At 42.4% G+C, this 24,266-nt stretch overlaps 2 protein-coding genes across 4 annotated transcripts in view; both read right to left on the bottom strand.

Moving 5' to 3' along the window:
* The window catches only part of ccser2b (coiled-coil serine-rich protein 2b), a 105,692-nt gene extending 91,738 nt beyond the window's left edge, over nt 1–13,954 (bottom strand). For 2 of the 3 annotated variants that reach the window (XM_036573164.1, XM_036573166.1), the window contains exons 1-2: nt 13,595–13,954; nt 13,430–13,495 (exon numbers count right to left, since the gene is read on the bottom strand). The gene's annotated coding sequence lies outside the window, so the exon portion shown is untranslated. Of the gene's footprint in view, nt 1–9,404; nt 9,710–13,429; nt 13,496–13,594 lie in introns of those variants that run through there. The other variant, XM_036573165.1, reaches the window with a different exon arrangement.
* Nucleotides 13,955–17,247: 3,293 nt separating this feature from the next.
* si:ch211-207i20.2 (uncharacterized protein LOC568537 homolog) lies at nt 17,248–23,655 on the bottom strand. The gene is made up of 5 exons (XM_036573163.1): nt 23,348–23,655; nt 22,339–22,507; nt 20,676–20,734; nt 20,271–20,373; nt 17,248–19,415 (listed from the first exon to the last, which is right to left on the bottom strand). Exons 1-5 carry the CDS (start codon nt 23,516–23,518, stop codon nt 18,406–18,408), a joined length of 1,512 nt encoding a protein of 503 aa, XP_036429056.1. The 5' UTR covers nt 23,519–23,655; the 3' UTR covers nt 17,248–18,405.
* Between the last annotated feature and the right edge of the window lie 611 nt (nt 23,656–24,266).

Here is a 24,266-nt window from a genome sequence, read left to right as displayed (position 1 = left end):
GGCCTGCAACTCGACTCTGGCACCAATGAATAGGACTTAAGCTTTTTACTTGGAAAAATTTTGGAACCCAAAGTGGAATAAACATGGAAATGCATCTAAATTCAATTTTGGAAAAAAAAACAAAAGTATTTCATTAAAACCTCGAAGAAAACATAACAGTATCTTTCAGTTTTTCTACAGCAAACTGTTTTTTTAGGACACTAGCATTACTGCTTCTGAGTGCTGATTGGCTGGTACTACTGCTACTGAGTGATGATTGGTTAGCATGTCTGCAACTGAGTGCTGATTGGTAGGCTTTACTGCTATTGAATGCTGATTGGTTAGCAATACAGCCACTGAGTACTAATTGGCTGGCATTACTGCTACCGAGTGATGACTGGTTGACATTACTGCTACTGAGCACTGATTGGCTGGCATTACTGCTACTGAGTACTAATTGGCTGCCATTACTGCTACCGAGTGATAACTGGTTGGCATTACTGCTACTGAGTGCTGATTGGTTAGCATTGCTGCTACTAAGTGCTGACTGATTAGTATTACTGCTACTGAGTACTGACTGGCTGAGATTACTGCCTCCAAGTGCTGACTGGAAAGCTTTACTACTACTGAATGTTGATTGGTTAATATTGCTGCTATTGAGTGCTGATTGGTTGACATTACTGCTACTGAGTGCTGATTAGTTAGCATTACTGCTACTGAGTGCTGATTGGTTGACATTACTGCTACTGAGTGCTGATTAGTTAGCATTACTGCTACTGAGTGCTGATTGGTTGGCATTACTGCTATTGAGTACTGATTGTTTGGCATTACTGCTACTGAGTGCTGATTGGTTAGCATTACTGCTACTGAGAACTGACTGGCTAGGATTACTGCCTCTGAGTGCTGATTGGAAAGCTTTACTGCTACTGAATGCTGACTGGCGAGTATTGCTGCTATTGAGTGCTAATTGGTTGACATTACTGCAACTGAGTGCTGACTGGTTAGCGTTACTGCTACTGAGTGTTTGACAGCTCTGTGGTCTGCACCATTTTCTAGCTCCATCTGTACTGTTTGGCACCCCGACATGAAGGGTAAGAGCAGGTACTCAGGTAACAATGTTAACAGCAACGTCAATACCAAATTTGTGATCACATGACTTGTACCACACTGTGCGTTCTGCCCTGCCTGGTGGATAAACGCTACACTGCTCATACTGTAAAACAGCACCATTTAGACTCCCTACAACAGCACTCGAGATCTACTTCCTCTCCAAAGCTGATTTCACAGTCTGCATCAGGCCACACCGACTCTGCTGTGAGCCTCTGAAACCTCATTCCACAAACGAGCTTTCACAGATCATTAGGAAGCTCTATGAAATTAAAACAGGCATTCCACTTGCTGCTCTCTGATCGCGCTATAATCTCAACCTGGCACCAAACTCACTCCAGCATCCTCTTAGTGCCATTCAGAAAAACGTGCTGTGGCTCAGTTCACCTTCAGAGGAATGTAATTTATGTAACTGCTGGTAAAATGAGTTAGTCAGCCATAAAAGTGGATAAGAGCAAACGGCACTCGAACACGTGCCTCGTCCTTGTGCTGATGAAGAAGCCCACCGCACGCAGCGATGGGAAAAGCAGGTGGGTTAATATTTGATGGAGTGCCGGTGCCCGGCCCCCTGACGGCCCACCCCTACCAGTGCAGAAACAGAACACTGAGGGCACCGAAATTACCGGCAGCAGTGGATTCAGTACGATGAGTAATCGAGATGTTACTCACTCCACATTAAACTGTCTCTGGGAACGAGTACAGAGCGTGCTCAGAAAAACCACCAGCAACCTGACATCAGCCTACAAAACAGATACAAAGGACATTTCAGCCATTTCTGCTATTATATTGCCTGTAAAAATGCTGTGTCCCTTAATGTGAAAATAAAAGCATGTATTCTGTGTGAGTCAAACATTTTCTTATTAAAAAAAAAAAAAAATCACATTAATTCATGATATCACATTATTCTACAACCCCTCCTGTATGTAAATACATTTTCATTGCAGCAAAATAACATTAATTTTATGCCCCACCAAGGTGTAAAAATGTCAGGTGGTGCGACCGTCCAACTACACAATCATATGCAACTGGATTACCTCTTTTGTTGATTTTCTAGGTGAACAAACTTAAATATGGCAGCAAATTTTTGGTGCACAATTGCTGGAAAAAAATGTAAATATTAAATATTACATGAGCCATAACTTTTGCACAGACCACAATGTATGTTTTTTCCCCCCAATGTGTTAAATTCAGCAGTAATTGTGAATTAAAATCCCTGTAGACGACATGTTGACTTCTCTTCCCTTAGAAAATCAACAAAACGTGTCACTGGACCGGGGTGCCTAAACTTTTGCATACCACTGCGGATTAAGTATACTATTTTAAAAAAGTAATTTAGTTATATAAAATGAATATAGTATGACACGACTTTATGTCTGAACCATGTCTTGCATCATGTTGCAAAAATGTCTTCAAATGTCATGCGGCACGACCGACAACAAAGGACTTTTATTTTGACACTGACCATATAGGTGCACTCTGTAGTTCTACAGTTACAGACTGTAGTCCATCTGTTTCTCTGCATACTTTGTTAGCCCCCTTTTACCCTGTTCTTCAGTGGTCAGGACCCCCATGGACCCTCACAGAGCAGGTACTATTTGGGTGGTGGATCATTCTCAGCACTGCAGTAACACTGACGTGGTGGTGCTGTGTTAGTGTGTGTTGTGCTTGTACGAGTGGATCAGACACAGCAGTGCTGCTGGAGTTTTTAAACACTGTGTCCACTCACTGTCCACTCTATTAGACACTCCTACCCTGTCAGTCCACCTTGTAGATGTAAAGTCAGAGACGATAGCTCATCTGCTGCTGCACAGTTTGTGTTGGTCATCCTCGAGTCCTTCAGCAGTGGTTGGTTGGTTGATGGACTACACTCAGTCCAGCAGAAACACTGAGGTGTTTAAAAACTCCAGCAGCACTGCTGTGTCTGATCCACTCACACCACCACATCAGTAATGATACCTGCTCTGGGGGGGTCCTGTGGGGGTCCTGACCTCTGAAGAACAGGCTAACAAAGTATGCAGAGAAACAGATGGACTACAGTCTGTAACTGTAGAACTACAAAGTGCTCCTATATAGTAAGTGGAGCTGATAAAATGGACAATGAGTGTAGATACAAGGAGGTGTTCCTAATAAAGTGCTCACTGAGTGTATATTTTTTGACAGTGATAAATTTGAAAAAGACCAAATAGTGCAATGTTTAAAAAATACGATAAAAAACAATGTATACAATGATTTATATTCAACAATTTACATTCATGGCTACACTAAATCCAATAAAACCAGACTAATTATGCTGTCTTATTAATCAAACACACAGCTGAGAAGTGTTCTTAGGTACTTATGATATTCACAACATGCTCAGAAAAGCATATTATGACACAGTATGATGTAATTCATCACAATAGTAATAAATATCGTCATACTGTTCAGCCCTAACAGGAAACATATGGTTTGAACTGCTATAAACTAGCCTGAGTAGCATTAGCGATACTGTGAAAGAGAGTTTTCTAAAAATCTGTCTAAAACTAAAAAAGTCAAAGAAGATGTGAACTTCCACAAGGAACATGAGCATCACCCCACTAGCCATCTGCGCAGACAGATGGTCAAGGCCACAGGGTCACTGAAGGGGCCTTAATCAACGTTAGCATCTGGCTAAACTGGCTCTGCCGGTCAGGCGCTGAGCAAAGACGGAGTGAATTTTAACTGAATCCATCATGAAACTGAACACTTATGAAAGATTAAAGAACACAGGCTGGTCAAAAAGAGCAGAGTTTTCAGGGGCCACGTTTTCAGTGCTAGCAGATGGCGCTAGCTCAGGTCACCTTCACCTAAAACCGTAACCGATCCGGCTGCACTGGCCACTCAGGTGTGCGTAGGACAGTCTTAATATAGCTCTGTACCCCAGCCGGGCCCAAAGCAGCAAGCATCTGAAAATGAATCTGCCGTATTATATGATCCATAATGTGTGTGAGGACAGCGAGCAGAGGGTGGTGATCAGATGGTGGAGAGGACTTTTCCACCGTCATTCATCTCACTGCTCAGGGAAATACAATGTTCTGAATCACTGGCTGGTCCATGAGATACATTAAAAGACATCTAGTTCTTTGTACTCCATGTACCATGAATCTGATGTTTACTCATCACATGGAGTCATAATCACTCCAGCTGGTTTCCTGATATGTTTAATCAGCAACGAGAAACTGTCAAACACTAAAAAGGCACAAAGCTGAAGTCAGTTTCCGGTTCCACCTTAAATGGTGCAGCAGTTACATTCTGGCGCATCAGGCACCATTTAAGGTGGAACGGGAAAATTCAAGCAGGAAGCTGGCGAATGAGAAGCGACTTCAGCCTCGTAAAAACTCGAACGTTGAGAGCCATTTTACAAGAAACTGTTCTACTTTTGAGGGAAAGTTTCCTGCTGGAGATGCGAGAAAAGCCGCTATAGCTGAGCTGAAGCTTAAAGTAGAGCAAAGTAAGTAAAGTTTTCATTTATAATATATTTTTCATCCTTTACTAGAACATCAGCACATACTGAGACATATTTACAGCCAAGATGGTAAAATGGACATAAAATGTCGTGGCTCTGAAGGTGGTTTGATTTTGTTGAAAGGACAACATGGCTGGGTTGACGTCCCCTGGCCTAAGGTCAACATGCCCAATGCCAAGCGTGGGCTGGTCAATTCCAAGATGGTTGCTAGAGTGTTTCCAGGTAGTTACTATAGTATTTTCGGTGGCTGCTATGGTATCCCAGGTGATTGCTAGGGTTTCGCTATGGTATCCCAGGTGGTTGCTAGGGTTTCGCTATTGTAACCAGGGGGTTGCTAGGGTTTCACTATTGTAACCAGGGGGTTGCTAGGGTTTCGCTATGTAGTAGCTAATGTGCCCAATAGGGGTGGGATAAAGTATTGATACGGCAATATATCGTATTGCTTTCTTTGGTGATGTTATAAATACACTGGCGCCAAATATCGATCTATTTATTAAAACACACGCGCAGTAAACACTTTAAACAGACTCCCCCTTAAATAGGTTTTACCAGATTCACTACTTCATGACTTCACATGGTGGCGCTAAGGCGCTAATCAAATAAATGGGGTGAACCTGTGGTGAAGAAAAAGAAACTCACAGGGGAGAAATGGTGGAAAACAGGGGGGGAAACAAATCAGACCGTCCTCTTTCAAGTCTGCTTGTTAAGCAGGATAAGCACTGAAACATGCCCAGTTTACACAGTTACAAGTTGGTTATGCTTGTTAAGCACTGAAATGTGTATTTTAAAATATGTTTATTTTTGAAAGAGAAATGTGTTTTTGCATTAATATATATTCTTAATACACATTTATATGTAGTGGGCCTAACTTCCAGGGGAGGAGAGGGGATTCCAACCTTCCCAATATTTATAAGTTACACAAATTCCCAAATTATACATTTTTAGGGACGCATCAATATGAAAACTGCAGGCCGATGGATAATTTTAATATCGCCTTGTGCCAACACATTAAGAATAAAGGTAAAAATGGACTAAATCTATTTAAATTGTCATTGTGGAGAAATTAATTTTTTTTTTAAATGGTTACAAATGCAGCAAAACAAATAAAATGCAGGTACTTTGTTCAGCGTCGCCTACACTACCTGCTCTTCCGGAGTTCAAAAACTATGTAATCAAATATCAACTTGAAATTTGTTGGTCAAATCTGAACATCTGTCCAATCATTTTTAAAATCCTTGTCAGTGTGGCTTCAAATGTTGAAATTTTGGTTTTTACAGTAAAGATATGCCACGGAAAAAGGGTTTACCAGTGTTACGTTCAAGAAATCTGATCAAATGAATACAATTCAGCAGTAAATAAAAGCTCCAAAAATTCAGAGCTGCTGCCTGCAAACCCAAAAATACACCCTAACACCCAGTCCTGGTTCATAAGACTCAATAGAAATATCTCTAAAAGCCACACAGAGTGAAAAGACTCAGCAGCTCCACGTTTCACATGGATCTAGTCTGCGCACGTTTCTGCACTCCTGGCTCTGACGAAGTAGGACGCTGCAGAGGGACATCCCCAAAAGCCCAAAGCCCACTCTCCTCTCCTCTCCTCTCCACCAAACTGGGCCATAAAATGGGCCAGTCTGATTATTGAGCTGGTTCCCAAGTGGCCGTCTCCCTCAGCACCGCCGCAGCCTCCGTAACACAATGTGGTCGTTGTAAAGGAGCTGAGCACCGTTCCTCCATTCCCCCTCGCTGCACACGCACAAAGACCTCCATTCTTATCACAGGACCACCACGCTCCTGCCTCCGGCACGGTCACACGTGCAGCTCAGAGTGACCACCACAAACAAGAAAGTCAGGTGCCTCCTAGAGCTAAGCAATAAATCACTGTACTGACATCAGTTTTAACTGTACTGATAGCAAAACACACTTAAAGGGGAACTCCACCAAATCTTCAAAATTCCTGCATAATTAAATTAGATGTGAACAAAGACATTCTGAATGGTTTGGGGTGAAATGCTCTGTTTTAAGGAAACTCAATGAGTCAGAACTGTTCACAGGGGTGGTGATAGGAACCAGACATTGTCTGAGACATTTTTTAAAAAGGTTATAGGTTATATATTATATTATAAAATCCATTCATGGCGGAGAAATACACGCAGGGGGTTGTGAGGCAAAATAGTCCCAAAAGAAAATGTACATTTTTAGGATTTAGAACTATTTTACCATTTATTGGAAATGATGTAAAATTAGACTCACTTTTTTAGCCAATAGCATTGATCAAGCATCTATGTATGTGTCGGTTAATCAATAAGATCCCTATCCATCTTATTTTTCACGTGAGTGGTGTACTTCGAGATTAAGGCCAAAATATGCAGCTGGGAAATGGGGCTGTCGTTTATCACCAGTTCAGCTAAGTCATGAAAAATGTGCGTATTTGTTATCATTTTGTGTCCCTTTAAACGTCTCTGAAACATTTCTGGGACATCAAGTATTTTGCAACTGTCTCTACAGCTGAGTGAAACTAAAACTTGGACACTAACAGCAATGTTACGAGCATAAATCTGTCAAGAAAGTGCAGAGCAGACACGTGAATGTAGCTTCATAGTGACTCCTTGAAAAAAGCCCAGTTGTAGCATTGAAATCTGAGCTCATAAAATCCAACCAGATGACAAACTGCCAGTTAAACATCACTGGTTGATGCTAACAGACTCTCTTTAACTTCTTAACACTTTATATGCTCTTTATAACTGGCTATTTCTGCCCCCACTAGAGCAGGCACAGCAGAAAGCTAACCAGCTAACCGGCTAACGCTAAAAACAAAAGACATATTTTGAGTTCAGTCTTTTAAAGAATGAGTTACTTCAAAAACCAGAACATACAAAGCAAATAATGTTATTTGTGTGTCTGTCAAGAGCATAAAATGTCTATTTAAACTAGAGGTGACCTCAAAATCCAGCATAATGCTGAGCTAACTCTGCTAGCTTGGTGCTAACATAGCATATGAGGAGCATTCTGCACTGGATTTAAGAAAAAAAATCAAGTTAACAGATTTTTACATGAAATGTTGCTTTTTAATGGCATTGCTTTATGATTTTGTGCCGGCGATTGAGTGTAAACAAAACTGAAAAGTCTGAAATGACTGAAATGACTTCATTAGCGTTAGCAATTCGTGTTAGCCATAAATAGGATCCTCCAACGAAAGTATTTCTCTCACACAGGTTCAGGTTTCTGTTGACATATCGATTACAAACATCGGCCTAAAAGTATTTTAGCATCCCAACATTAAATATTATTTATATTTTTAATTATTCTCATGTTTCTATCATGTTAAGATGTTGTTAGCATTTAACAAACATAGGGTTTAGCATCTGAAATGGCACCCTACTATATTACACACTGTATAATACTGTTGTTAACATATAGTATCATCAGAACAACAGTAAATATTGTCATATTTCCCAGTCTTAGTGTCCAAATACACCTGTTTTCCTCCGTTTGCTAAAAAGATCAGTCGTTTCATTTTCAATACATTAGTAGTTGGTGATGTAAGCTAGTTTGACGGAATAATACACAGTGAGACTCTACACACGAGCCTGAAAAGCTGATGCTGAGTGGATTGTGTGGTTGAGACCAACTTTATTAAATTATGTTATCTATGAATTAAGTTAACTTTATTAAATAGGCAAATTTAAATACACCTCAAGAGCAGCAGAGAAAGCAGCAGCTTTCATTCAAGCATCCATAAAACACTGAAAATGGGGCTAATTAAACTGTTCGGAGCAAACCAGGTGGTTACGTCCTCCTGAAATGACTGCATTGCATTTTGGGACACAGTATACAGGGTGATTCAAAAAGATTCATCCAATTTCATTAATTTTCAAAAGCGCCATATTTTCACAACCGTGAGGCGCCTAGGAACCAATCACAATCCAACTGAAAGAGGGGGTCATAGAGTTTCTGACTGTCAGTACAGCAGTGAACGCCCAACAGCTCAGAGCATTCATCGTTGGTACCAACAGCTCCAAGAAAACGGTCACCAGCATCACCAGAACTCACGCCTTGTGACTTTTTTTGTGGGGGGACGTTAAGGATTCTGTTTATGTGCCACTCCCAACAACACTGGATGAGCTCCAAAAACGCATTGAAAGAGCCGTGAGTGCAGTGACACCCGACACGCTCAATCGAGTATGGGATAAATTTGACTATGGCGTTGATGTTGTCTGTACAGCTGGAGGAGGTTCATACTGAACACTTGTACAATTACATAATAAACTTTATGCTCATTTAAACCATTTACAGTTTACTGCATTGTTCTGTAATGATTTACAAGTGAAATAAATCATTTTGAAATGGGATGAATCTTTTAGAAACACCCTGTATAATGATGACTGCTCTGCCTGTGCGCTGAAGTACTTGGCCAGAGTAGTAGGTCATCCTGGCATATTGGGGAAATTCATGTGGGTCACATACTGCATACTACTTACTACTTTTGGGCCCAATCGGTACGAAAGCAGTATGCAGTAGGCTATTTTGAACGCTGTTTACACTTCACAGGAACTTCTGTCCATAAGTCACTCAAAGCATCATGGGGCACAGGCCTAAGGTGGATATCGCAATACTGAATTTGATCAATATCGGCTAGCAGTACTGCACGCTATGGGTGAGGCTCTTTTGGCGTCTGAGCCACACCCTTCATTCCAGTGTTTACTGGCCCAAAGGCGGAATGGCACACAGCCGTGTAAAGAGAAGCCGGTAAGCCTCACAACCTAAACAACAACGAAGCCATCAAAGCAGAACAGCACAGAGAGCAAACAGCCAGGAGACAGAATAAAAAAAAAGACCTTTTCAGGCAGAGGCCTGACGTCTGCACTGACAAGGAACGCCTGAGCAGGCATTCCTCTCTTATCACACGGGCAGACTTTGTCCTACGCAGAGCCAAGGACCTGCATGCTGACATTGGAGTGCAGTCATCGTGGAGAGAGAGACAAGCTCACGTGATGCCCCCAAAGCCGGCGCAGGATAATCCGACCTCTGTTTAAACAGGAACAGGAACAAATATCAGCGGCGTGGAGAGCTCGGGTTCAATAACACATAAAAAAAAAAGGCCGAGGAGGCATTTCAGCTCCGTGACCCAACAACAGGAGCACAGCTGGGTGACTGGCAGAGGCTTCTCGTCATGCTCAGACTAACCCCGGCTTGCCCAGACCGCAGCACACATGCATAAACCACACCCGGGACATGAATTATCTATGGATACGAGACACCGCGGAACGCCACAGAGGACGCGGGAGTGGAGACAGAAAGAGCAGGATGGTTAAAACGAGCTGCGTTTTACCTGCAGATCTGTCCACCTACTCAGAGCTCAGGGAGTTGCTGTGCATCTCGTTGCCAATATTTATCATCTTTCAGCTTTTTTAATGCGATAGAAAATGATTTGTGCTGTTTTGAACTGTTAAATCTCTCAACAGCTCACATTTTCTGGAATAAAGCGTCTTGTAAACGCTAAGAAAGTGAACCACATGAATAAAGTCTTACACTGCTTGCATAAAACGATGGACCACAATAGCTGTAAATGCATTGTGGTAATGAAATAAAATAGAAGGATTACATGTTTTATACACTAAATATACGTTTTAAAGGGTCCCTTTCATGTTAAACGAGTTTGCCGTAGTATGCAAACACTGTAAAACTTTCAAAGCGAAAACTAAGCCGCAATAACAGCCCACCATTGTTGTGATGTCACAAAAACCAAAATATCCACCTATTCAGCCTACAGCGGTTTAGCCCCTTCACACTGAAGTCATGAGGAGGGTTTCAGGCCGAACTGCTTTCCAAATGAGGTGAAAGATTGGCTGTCCTATCAGAACAGAGCCTATTTACATACAATTAAATGCAAAAGTTTGCATGTGGTCAAATTTCTGCAGGGCTAATAGAGCTAATAGGGCTGGGCAATTTGACAATATACATCTCTGTCATGATAAATTATGTGACAATACAATATAATATGATTTCTGAACACATCACGTATATCGTCAGCACTTGCCAGTGCTGACCAGTGTTTGTTTCATTAAAAAAGAGCAAAATTAGTTTAGATTTAGTGCCAAATATTGAATAAAAATCAATGTTTTTGATGTCATTTTTTAAAAATGCAGCACTGCTGGTTCTTCCGTCTGAAAGATAAATATGACGCATCGTGTATCATGAAAATTTCTTAAAGTATTGCAATATTTCTGCCGTATCGCCCACCTCTACATCTTAATGCACAATTTACTATTTATTTGTTGAATTTAACATACAGGAAATAAATAAAGCCTGTGAAATTTTCACTTCAGCAAAATATGTACTTTGTCGGCAGACGGGTGTTCAAACAGCTTGTTTACAAAGTGATGCAAAAAATTGTCAAGTAAAATAAATTATAGCTGGTTTTGTTACATAAAACCACACAAACATTACTGAATGGACATCACTGTAAATCCAAAATAGTACATGAGCCCTTTAAAACAGCTGTAGACCAAATATACTGTGCTTTTTTAAAATTAGGAAACACTGTGTTATCTGGAGCTGTTTAACTTATAACCAAAACAACAAGACGTCAAAAGAAAACCTTGATGGCTGTCGGTTTGTTGCGGTAATGAGTAGAAAAATGTATATGCTTTAGAATACATCTGAAAACAGCAGACGGCCTACAAAAAGAAAATGTGAGGGAAAATATCATTAATTTCAGATTCATCTAATATGTAAAAGTTCAATTTTATGGCAATAATAAGAATTTTGTCACTTAAATTGGGAAATGTGACTAAAAATCACTGCTTGTTTCTATAAACCAAAAATAAAACATTGCAGTCTTTGTATTTTTTGTCAGAATGAGCCTAAAACTGACTAACAATGTGGCATAAAAGACATTTTCATGAAAAAATAATACATAAAAAATTAGTTATTCTAAAGTTTGGAACAGAAAGAGACCAAAAAAGCAGCAGTGATACATTTAACAAAGACTAAAACAACAAGATTTGCTCAAAAAGAATAACTGAAAGAGAACTTATTGGTAAAAATAAATAATAAAATAGGATGATGTCATAACGGGCTGCCATCTGCTTTTTGTTATTATACAGTTTATACAGTCATTATAAGCTGGCTGTTGTTAACAGGTCGTATAACTGGTGTAAATCTGCCTCATACAGTTGCTCTGTTTTCTATAAGTCCTCAAAAAAAAGCATATCTTGATATGTGATTGTTATTGAGATGAATGACATCATCTCACTGTCCACTCCTGGCTCACATGTGAAGCACAGGCAGAGCTTCCTCCCTGACAGCCTAAGTAGCCGCTCACTAATCTTGTTAGCAGGCGTGGAGAAAGCGCTTTAATCCCTTCAGGACTGTTAAAGACACACCGGAGCGAGAGTGCAGAGATCAGCGGCCCGTTACGGGCAGGCCTCGTAGACGGCACGGCTCACAAACCAACAGGATTCGACAGACCGTACCAGATCTCCACGTCACGGCTGCACTGAATGGACGTTTCTGACCTTCACAGCACCGCGCTGACCCTCATATCCCACAGAAGAAGTGTCGTACAAATCAGGCTGGCAGAGAAAGAGTACGACCCACGCAGAATCCGACGAAGCTGGGTATTTTCCCTTTTTCCGTGGAGCAGCTCCGGCATTCCGGCTTGAGCACTAGCATTCAATGTGTTAAATGTCATGCTAGGTTAGATTCTGTATCAGCTCCATCAGTTTGAGTCATGAGTTTTTCATCCTTTTTGCGTTTATCCATCCATCAGTGCTTTCTCACTCCAATTCCCAGAATGCATTATGCAATCGAGTCATACAAGCATACAGAATCAGGGGCAAATAAATATAGATGTGTTATTCAGCTTCCTAGCAGTAATGATAGCCATCGGTGATCTACCTACTTTCAAAACAACCTGCCCCCAAGCAGCCACTCCAAAGCAGCTGCCACCTTCGAGACGCATCATCAGAAAGGAGTTTAAACTTGAATATCTCACTCCAGAAATCACTGAGATATGACTTTTGGACATGACTAAGCATGTTTTTCAGTAGATGAAGCAGTGGCTAACTTTTAAAAATTTTCCAGAGTGCACCTTTAACGATGAGGAGAACGAGTGATTTAATCCAACGTTCATTCAGAAACACAAACAGGCCACTGCAGCCCGATGACCCTTACAGACCAACCTTACTGCTAATCATGTATTTCCCAGCTTAAAAAAGGCCTGAGCGGTCAGTTTTAAGCTGAGTGAAACATTTCAGGCAGGCAAACTGAAGATCCAGCATTTCTGTATAGTTTCAGAGCTGAAGGGGAACTCCACCAGTTTTCCAAAATGTCTGCATAATAAAATGGTTAAGATGTAAACAAAGAGTCAGACTTGTTCACAGTGGTGGTGATAGGAACCAGACGTCCACCTCTAAAAGCTCCCTCACAGAAAGTTATTGCATGGTTACGAATGGTAAACTTTTAGCTTAAAATGCATTTAACCCATTTATGGCGGAGGGATACATGAAGGGTGTTCTAAGGCAAAGTAGTCCACAAAGACAACTTGTTTTTTTTTTGTTTTTTGTTTTTTTTTTCAGGTTGACCACTCTTTTACCATCATCAAAGTTACATATAAAACCTCAGAAGACCCATATAGGTGGTTTTGGATAGTAAATAAAATGGCTATATCTGTGTTGTTGTCATAGCCAGCTCTCTCCGGTTCCCATCACTGCCACTGTAGAGAAATCTTTGTCTGTAAGTTTCTCAGCAAATCTACCGTTTCCCGTCAAACCACTCTGAATGACTTTGTTTACATATAACCACTGAATTAAACAGATATTTTGAAACGTCGATGGAGTTTCCCTTTAAGCACTCTTACCTTAACTCAGTCCATCAACTGATCGAATCAGAGCCACAGCGGCAGCAGCGAGACTTCCAATAAATCCTGGAAAGTAAGACAGGCGTTACAGCTTCTGATAGAGAACAGTACGTGACTCATTCCCTGTAATACTGCGTAAAAAACAGCAGAGAGGACGGGGCAGACCTGCTGATCAGCGTATCTGCAGTGAAGGTGACGCTGCTAAACCGCCTTAGCTCCGGAGCTAACCGCAGACCGAGCGCAGCCTCTCCCTCACACCGCCGACAGCGAGCCCGAGCCCGGCTGCGCTCCCAGCAATACTCCGCGCCGCTACCCGGCGAGTCCTCGCTGCTCACTCACTCACACTCCGCGCTCTCCTCCGGTCAAAAACATCTGATTTTAACCCGGATCCGGGATAAACACCGACACGACACCCAGTAATCGACAATATTTGTCAACATTAATCAATAAACAGCCATGTTAGCGAAGACCGAAGCGGCAGCTGCTGAAACCGAATCACAGCTGATACAGATAAAACACAACACACACAGCAGCGCCCTCTAGCGGCAGCATTAAGATATACAACACACAGCGGCGCCCTCTAGCGGCAGCATTAAGATATACAACACACAGCGGCGCCCTCTAGCGGCAGCATTACGATATACAACACACAGCGGCGCCCTCTAGCGGCAGCATTACGATATACAACACACAGCAGCGCCCTCTAGCGGCAGCATTAAGATATACAACACACAGCGGCGCCCTCTAACGGCAGCATTAAGATATACAACACACAGCGGCGCCCTCTAGCGGCAGCATTACGATATACAACACACAGCGGCGCCCTCTAGCGGCAGCATTAAGATATACAACACACAGCGGCGCCCTCTAGCGGCAGCAGTAAGATATACAACACACAGCGGCGCCCTCTAAGCGGCAGCGTTAAGATATACAACACACAGCGGCGCTCTCTAGCGGCAGCATTACGATATACAACACACAGCGGCGCCCTCTAGCGGCAGCATTAAGATACACAACACACAGCGGCGCCCTCTAGCGGCAGCATTAAGATATACAACACACAGCGGCGCCCTCTAGCGGCAGCATTAAGATATACAGCACACAGCGGCACCCTCTAGCGGCAGCATTAAGATATACAGCACACAGCGGCGCCCTCTAACGGCAGCATTAAGATATAACATACAGCAGCGCCCTCTAGCGGCAGCATTAAGATATAACATACAGCAGCGCCCTCTAGCGGCAGCAGTAAGACATACAACACACAGCAGGGCCCTCTAACGGCAGCATTAAGATATAACATACAGCAGCGCCCTCTAGCGGCAGCATTAAGATATACAACACACAGCGGCGCCCTCTAGCAGCAGCATTAAGATATACAACACACAGCGGCGCCCTCTAGCGGCAGCATTAAGATATACAACACACAGCGGCGCCCTCTAGTGGCCACATCCTGAATTTCTAGTGAGGAGACCTGCCGCTTAATGTCTTCCAGGTTGGTCATGCGCATATGTGGTTCTTCCTCTGTGGTTAATAGAGTGAATTTTTATTCAACTTTTACCAACAATGGCCAGATGTCTTCCAAGGGGTGAGTAGGACCTGAGTTCCCCACAGCTGTACTAGGCAGCTCCTACTCTTAATTTTGGCGTCCAAAGGGTCACTCACGAGTGCCCTCCATGTAGCCATTGGTGAGGACCACATCAGAGATGTTATAAAGGAGGAGACAGGTCATTGCTTGAAACATAAATGGAAAAGCTTATAACAAAAGTCATTTTAGGAAAGTCTGTCCACTCAACGGCCTTCCTGGCAACACCGCCGGGCAGTTATTCCCAGTCATTCAAGACCAGACTCCTTCTCTTTGCACAGGTAGGCCTAAAACACTGAAGCCAAAAGCCATTTTAAAGTTTCAGATACATATTGGAAATAATTAGTAAAACCTGGGAAAAACAGCATAAATAGTTAACACCCAAAAAAGCTCCCCCACGCCATGAAGATATACGCATGTGTAGCAGCAAAAACAAGCTGGAAAAATGTGGGGTTTTTTGCATTATTTGGGACAAACGCTACTAGCTTTTTATGCCGCTTTTGTCAGATTTTATCATTGCTTTCAAGTGTTTTTGAAACCCTTAATGTGGGTTTTATAGGTGTGTCCCCGTTCAAAGAGACTGAGTCCGGTCTTGTATGCCTGTAAATTGGTGGAGGGGGTGATCTGACAACTGTCTGACCACCAAAGCGGGGGAGATGATAATCATTTGTGAGCTAAAATACATTTTTTAAATCATTAAAAGCCCCTGAAAGGCCAAAAAGTGCAGAAATATAACTGTAGAGGATATAATAAGGAATTGCAAACTTTGTTTACCCTTTTTCCAGCACTTTTCCAGCTGCACTTCTTGTTAAAACTGAAAGAATCGTTATGTAAAGTATCATTAATGAAATACGGTAAGTGTGTGCTCGCCTTGTACAGCCTGAAATAATCATCACCAAGTCAGAGACATGGAGCCCGGAGTTTTTCACACCACGTCGTACGTTTTTATGCATTAACATGACACACATGGCTCAAAAAGAAGGTCCGGCTCGATGTTTAGGTCTCAAATAATCTCAAAATCAACATTATACTTATTCACATCCTCTGAAGACGCATCCTTCACCAAGTTTTGACTGAGTTCTCTTTTAATTTCAATCAGCAGTTTCACCTGCTCAAGAAACAGGGCCAAAGTCCTGAAATGTTGCATGCAGTTGCACGTTTCTACCAGAGAGGTCGCCAAATCCCCAAAACGTACATAGTGCTGCTTTACAGTTTGTATTTTTTTTTTTTATTATTATTATTGTGGGGGTATTTGAGGTGGGACATATGAGACCATGATCTAGCACCCTCAAGGTCACTAAAGTGTAATCTTTGAGGAGAACCTATTTTAGGACAGGGCCTTCGATTTAGCTTGGAAGTGAAACCGGCAACAAGGTAGAACTCTATCCAGGAGGATGAGATGAGGCCACTGTATTAGACCAAACACTGAATGTGTGGTGGGTGGTCAGTAAAAATGAGAGAACCAAACCATCAGTGTATCATATTTATTGAAATAATAATAATAAAAAAAAAGAAACAAGAAGAAGGAGAAAAAGAAGCAGGACTCGTGTGAAAAGTCACACAACCAGAATCAGCCTGAGTTGGGAGGCATTCCCAAATTCTTTTACAAAAGATAGATCATGTGAGCAGAACACAACAGCTTTCTACATCATTACAAAAGCTTTGCTTTGGCCTCGAAAGCTGCCATAACAGACAAGCGTGGAATCTTTTGTGCTGCTTTTACCAGCTGGGCCGGTGTGGAGGTACACCGAAAGGTACTGTGTATATCTTCAGCCTTTTTAAACTATAGCAAAAATAGCTCTTTGGATGGTTCTGCCAAAGAATGATACAAATCAGAAATCTCATCAAAATATCATGTTCACTGGTTTGCTATTGACAGCCTAAGCATTATTAATGCCTGTGAGAAATACCTTGTCTTCTTATCTGTATTGGACACTAACAGCAGCAGTGCAGAACGCTACACCATGACAGACAGCATGGTGGAACTCAGTCCAGGGCAGCAACGTCCAGCTGTGATACAATTTTAAGGAGACTTTGACCAATTTTTCAAAGTTGTCTGTGTAATTCAGTCACTGAGATGTAAACAAAGTCATTCTGAGTGGTTTGATTAACAGAAAAGTATAGGCTCTGATTTCTTTACAGTGGTGGTGAATGGAACCAGGGGTCACCATGACAACAACACAAAAATATAGCCATTTTATTTACTATCAGTGAACCTGCACATGTTTATATATGGGATGGTGATGATGGTAAAATAGTCGTCAATCTGGAAAAAAAAATTTCTTTGGGGACTATTTTGCCTTAGAACAACCTAGATTTTAAGCCAAAACTTCTCTATTCATAACCACTTCATCTAATAACTTCGTGAGTTTATATATGTTGTGTTGATGATGGTAAAAACGTTATAAATTTGGAAAAATAAATTTATATTGGGGACTATTTTGGGCACCATGGTCAAAAATGTATATCCTGGTATATTAAAATTTTTGACAGGTTCTGGTAAACCTAATTTTGTTATGTTTGTTAACAGTGGCTTATTTATTGTCTCAAATATTAAAGACAAAACTGAACAATATACAAAAAAAAAAACTATATTTATATCAATATTCCTTTCTAACTCGAGCCCTACAAGCCCAGCTAAAACACTGCTAAATGCTGCTTCACGTCAGTTATTGAAAAGCTGAAGTTGGGTTCTTATTTGAAAGCTTTTTGTTAGAACTTTTCGTTCCACCTTAAATAGAGCACCAGCTGCATTCTGGCATTATTTGTACTTTGTCACTTGTCTGTGAGTGTTGCACTATTTAAGGTGGAACAGGAAATTCGAATACTGTGTCAAGTCATTTGCCCCATATGACCATCAGACACTGCTGGAATTTGGAAAATATTAGTCATTAACGCTTCAGTACCAGCTGGTCCACAGCTTGTTGCGCAGACAAGGCCTCAAGGCGGATTCACTGGTGGTACGAGAGGAAATAAGCTCAGCGCCTGCTCTAGTGGCCATGTTAGGCTGAAGGTACACTGGTGTATAACTGTTCTGACGAAGCTTCAGTGAACAACTGTAGCACTAATTGCATTTTAAAAATGCATTCTGGGCCAAAATGTCTCAAAACTCTCTCAAGCATCAGGCAGTGTATTCATTAAATGCCTTTAAATGCTTCAGACGTCTGGTTCCTATCACCTCCACTGTGATTCTAGCAAAGTTTCTCTAGAACAGAGCATTTCACACCAAACCACTCTGAATGACTGTTTACATCTTAGTAATTAAATTACGCCAACATTTAAAAAAAAATGGTTCCCCTTTAAGGGTTTCTACATCGCAAAACCCGTGGCACATGAAGTAAACTCAGCCTCAGCCTGTGACTCTTCTAGGCTTCCACACCAAACTGGGCCACATTCAGGCGTACACGCACTTGTGCAGCTTCAGATTGCGTGGGTCCGCGTAGCGCTTTCCGCATTTGTCACATATGTACTGCTTCCCGCCTCCGTGGACGTGGCGCTTGTGCGTGCGCAGGTGGCTCCCCTGGCTGAAGCATTTGCCGCAGTACTCGCAGCTGTACGGCTTCTCGCCGGTGTGGATCCTCTCGTGCAGCTTCAGGCTGTTGGTGTTGTTGAACCACTTGTCGCAGTAACTGCAGCCGAACGGCTTGACGTCCGAATGCGTGCGGCCGTGAGAAATGAGGCTGCTCTGCTGGCTGAAGCTCTTGCCGCACTCCTTGCACGTGAACGGCTTCTCTCCGGTATGAATCCGCTTGTGGATTTTGAGGTTGACCGCCTGGCGGAAGGTCTTGCCGCACAAGTCGCAGGCGTACGGCCGCGCGTCCGTGTGAATGCGCTCGTGGTTGCGCAGGTTGACCGCGTGCCGGAAGGCCTTCCCACACGCCATGCAGGAGTGAGGCTTCTGGCCCGTGTGGATCAGCTGGTGGGTGATCAGCGTCTTGGCGCGCGTGAAGCTTTTGTGGCAGATGGAGCAGGTGAAGCTCTTCTCGCCGGTGTGCGTCTGCTGGTGCCTGGCCAGGTTCTGAGCGATGTTGAACTTCTTTCCGCACTCGATGCAGCTGAACGGCTTCTCTCCGGTGTGGATTATCTCGTGCGTCTTGAGGTGGGCCGCCTTTCCGAAGCATTTGCCGCAGACTTTACAAAGGAAGGGCTTTTCCCCCGTATGCACGCGGTGGTGGTCCACGAGGCTCTGCTTGTGAGCGAAGGCCTTGCCGCAGAGCACGCAGCCGAAGGGTTTCTCGCCCGTGTGGATGCGCTGGTGTGATCTGAGGTTGCTCAGGGTGGAGAAACTTCTCCCACATTCTGTGCATATGAAAGCTCGCCTTCCGCCAAAGCTTATGGTGTCCTGACCACCCTCACCGCCCTCTTCTGGGGGTCTCCCTTCGCCTGAAGCCAGCTCTAAGTTACCTGTAATCAAATACAGAAAAATAATAGAGTCGTAGGGTTTGAATGACCATCACTGTTCTTCAAAAAGCTGTTTAGTCTTTAGCCACTCTGAATGCATAGAATCAACCATTCAGTCATGAACTCAACTCAAAGGCCCTTATATGTATGTGCATATATATATATATATATATATATATATATATATGCACTTTTGTCACAAGTCAGTCAGGTATGAAGCAGTAGACCACGCAAACTCACAAAGGGGGGGTAGCTGGATGCTGAAGTGCATAACATTCACCTATCCGCTGTTGCATCACTCATTACAGAACTGCACATTGGAAGCTCCATAAAATGGGTTTCCATAGCTGAGCAGCTGCATACAAGCCAAAGATCGCTATGTGCAATGCCAAGCATCGGCTGGAGTGGTGTAAAAAAATGCCACCACTGGACTCTGGAGCAGTGGAAACATGTTTTCTAGAGTGATGTTTTTGTTTTGCACCCACTCTGAATTAAAGAGACTTTTACAGATGGCACTCATAATGATTCAATAGAATGCAAGACTGCAAAACCTTTACAGACTAGGGGTGGGCAACGAGACAGTATTTTATTTTTATTGTGGTAAATTATGTCACAATACACTTTTCTGAGCATATCGTGGATATCTGGCCAACTATCTGTGAGCATAATTAGGCCTGTTTCATTGGATTTAGTGCAGTGCAGTTTGTAAAACACTGAATTTTTTTTTATATGCAGCACTGCAGGTTCTATTTTGTCTGTTCTAATTAGTTAAATCTCAGAAAAACACCACGATGCATATTGTGAAGTACCGTGATATAATATTTTTGCCATATCGCCCGCCCCCCATCCCAAACTTACCCGCAATAATGGACTTCAAGTCAATGTTTCCAAATTCATCTTTGATTGTCACAGCCAGGGTTAACGGAGACTCGGGACGCTCAGAATCCTCTGCGTCTGCAGCCTGACAGAATAAAACGTTTACTTTAGTGATGCTTTATTGGGCAGCAGCATAAAAATCAAGGTACTACATAAACAGTTTACCTTCATAAAGACCACCTGCAATAAATATATTTTTTTTTTCTTTTGGCTATATTTCTTCTCTGAATGTTCTTCAGTCATAATCACTTCTCATTTCTGGAGTCTGAGTTATTGTGTCTATATAATAACTCAGAGTGTCCTAAGAAGCACATAGGAGTATTAAAACTGCCCGATTCTCGTAGGAAATACCTGCCATAAATATCATTTACTGCTGCGGCAGCTTACCTCGTTTCGTGTTCTCGTCTCAGAGTTTCTTCCACATCCGTCATAGGAATGTTCCTCCTCTGAGATCAAATCATAAGAAAATATAGACGACTAAGATTATATTAAACTCTTCAGAGAACAAGAACAATAAGCAAGCATAGGAGCTCAGTTTGGGTGTCTTGATTCTACTCTAACTGTGCACCACACAGACTGGCTCATACAACTTCTGAAAACCCAACAAAATAAGCCCCAAAATTCACAACTTCAAATCAGAAACAAAGCCCAGTCATTTCATAGCCCCCCTCGCTGCCCGCTTCAATCTGAAAGGCTGCCTAGTTTTGAGCCACTACAGTGGACTCAATGAAAGACAGTAAATCACTGCTGCCGGATCAAAACCTTGTATCTCCGTTTTTGTCAATTTTCAGTTTGACATAAGGTGAAAATACCTGTTGTTCTTTACATTGTATGGAAATTTCATGACGAATGGACCAAAAGAATCATCGCAAAATGACTCTGGTTCCATTGACTTACATTAAAAGTATGTTTTTTCCTTCTCCTGTAAAGTTACCAATTTGCTGATACGAGGTTTTGAATCAACAGCAGCAAAATCAGAGATGGTCAGAAAAGATCGAGGGGCGTATCGGCCATACAGTTTTACAGTTCCAGACTGTTTCCAAACACTAAAAAAACAAGTTCAGCCAATTACATTGTTTCACTGCAAACCATCCTTGAATCAGAGAGGATTCAAAAAGCAAAAGATTACTTTTCCTCACTCCAAGATCACAGCTAGCTTTTTGGGGACTGCTAGAATTTGATGACTACTTGGAGGCTAAACCCTCATTTTCTAAGCTGATTTTAATGTTTTAGATCAGTTCAGCCAGATTTTCCTGCCCGGTCTGCTGCTGTTGCCCCGGGGCAAAGTGGATAATGCAAGACAAACAGAAACTGCAGCCCTTTTCGCCCCATTGACTTAAACAGGCGTGCACCATCTTGGGTAATCGTATGTATAGTACTTGCTTAAATGGCCTGTATGATGCATGAGTCTGAACCTAATACACATTTTTAAACCCAGCATCATTGAGGTCACTGGTCCTCTACATAAGAACACTGCTGATGCCACCAAAGTGCAGTTCTTAAGGAGGACCGCAGGGCTTAGGGCACCGTTTAGGCCTGTGGGGACAGAGCCTTAGAGTAGAGAAAACTCAGAAATGTGCATGGGGTCCCCAGAACTGACTCTGGGACCTCCTGCCATTCTCTTTTTCAACACTATACAAAAACCACTGCACTCTGAGCAACAAGGCTGAATAATTTTAGGAAATAAAGTTTTTTTTCTGACAAATATCGCGATCGCAGTCTAAACTGGGATTATTTTGTATAAATTAAGGCCTGTTATTTGGCAGCAAGGATGAGAATATCCACTTTTACTGGCCTGAGGACTTAACACTGAACGTAGTGTGCTAGACTTTCAGTTAGTGTGGCTGTGATGTCACAACACAGGGGTGTTTGGTTGCTTCTGATCCATGTTATTAGGTTAAACGTCCCCCCTTACAGTCAGGGTAATGTTGTTGATCTTGTAGGCTATGATTGCTCTCACGATCTGAAATCTGCACTCTTTCAAATTGTGATTTTGATATAAAAATGATTCTTTCAGCCGTACTGGGTAACCTTCGCAGTGAGCCCTTACCCAGCCCTCCGACTGAGAGGATGTTCAGGATGCTCCCCGGCTGCTTTGCTCGTTTCCCTGAAAACGTCTTGCACTCCAGGTCCAGCAGAAACTTGGTCTCGTCCACCAGTTTGATGATTTTGCCCAGAGCCTCGTTGCCCAACACTTCCATGACTGATGCAAACTTTTTCTACAAGAACAGATACATATATTTATACTCATATATACATATATATATATACACATACACACACTTTGTAGTTCTACAGTTACAGACTGTAGTCCATCTGTTTCTCTGCATACTTTGTTAGCCCCCTTTTACCTTGTTCTTCAGTGGTCAGGACCCCCATGGACCCTCACAGAGCAGGTACTATTTGGGTGGTGGATCATTCTCAGCACTGCAGTAACACTGACGTGGTGGTGGTGTGTTAGTGTGTGTTGTGCTTGTTCGAGTGGATCAGACACAGCAGTGCTGCTGGAGTTTTTAAACACTGTGTCCACTCACTGTCCACTCTATTAGACACTGCTACCTTGTTGATCCACCTTGTAGATGTAAAGTCAGAGACGATAGCTCATCTGCTGCAGCACAGTTTGTGTTGGTCATCCTCTAGTCCTTCATCAGCGGTCGGTTGGTTGGTTGGTGGACTATTCTCAGTCCAGCAGTGACGCTGAGGTGTTTAAAAACTCCAGCAGCACTGCTGTGTCTGATCTACTCAGACCAGCGCAACACACACTAACACACCACCACCACGTCAGTGTTACTGCATAGCTGAGAATGATCCACCACCCCAATAGTACCTGCTCTGTGAGGGTCCATGGGGGTCCTGACCACTGAAGAACAGGGTAACAAAGTATGCAGAGAAACAGATGGACTACAGTCTGTAACTGTAGAACTACAAAGTGCACCTATATAGTAAGTGGAGCTGATAAAATGGACAATGAGCGTAGAAACAAGGAGGTGGTCATAATGTTATGCCTGCCCGGTGTAAATATGAATATTAATGAGGAGAGGAGGATCATCTTCGCCTACCAGTCTCTCCTCGTTCTCTACTGCTGATGTTGTTTGATTGTTTGCTGCTGTTGTTGTTGTTGTTGTCTCGTGCTCGTCCCGCAGCAGCAGCACGCTCATCTCCGCCACCGCCGCGCGGATCAGCGCCTCCAGCACCGCCGCCAGGTGCGCGTGCAGCGCAAGCACAGGCATCGGCACGAGCGATCGGTCAAACAATCAGATAACAGCGATCAGTTTTAATCAGTCAATCAGATCGATCATAAAGATCCACAAACAGCAGAGCGGTCAGCAAACACACCGCAGGACACACAGAAGGAGCGGGAGCTTCTCATCCGGTTCACCATGTCAAAATAAAAGCTCACTCAGATAAAAGTCTGATAACAGGAAACAGAAACTTTTGGAAGAAATACAAATTTTAAACAGATTTTACGCTCAAAATCTGCCCTCTTATGTTTATCTTTTAGCATATATTTAATGGGCATTTATGACCTGGGAAAAAACTGCCTAATACACAGGTATTATTTTCGATTAAACGAGGCTATGATGTAATGTATTATTTCTGTGTCGGGGATTTTTCAGCCACGTCCACAAATCATAAAGTTTCTGAGAAAATAACAAAATTCACAAAACTAGCAATGTTCCAAAAATAGCTCCTCCAAATTAGCACAGTCTTTAAAGTAGCCTCACAAAATTAGAGCAGTCTTTAAATTAGCCCCACAAAACTAGAGCAGTCTTTAAATTAGCCCCATAAAATTAGAGCAGTCTTTAAATTAGCCTCACAAAATTAGAGCAGTCTTTAAAATAGCCTCACGAAATTAGAGCAGTCTTTAAAATAGCCCCACAAAATTAGAGCAGTCTTTAAAATAGCCTCACAAAATTAGAGCAGTCTTTAAAATAGCCCCACAAAATTAGAGCAGTCTTTAAATTAGCCCCACAAAAT

The sequence above is a fragment of the Colossoma macropomum genome, unplaced genomic scaffold, assembly GCF_904425465.1.
Source record: "Colossoma macropomum unplaced genomic scaffold, Colossoma_macropomum, whole genome shotgun sequence".
In the NCBI taxonomy this organism is placed as follows: domain Eukaryota; kingdom Metazoa; phylum Chordata; class Actinopteri; order Characiformes; family Serrasalmidae; genus Colossoma; species Colossoma macropomum.
This window is presented reverse-complemented; position numbering and strand designations above follow the sequence as displayed.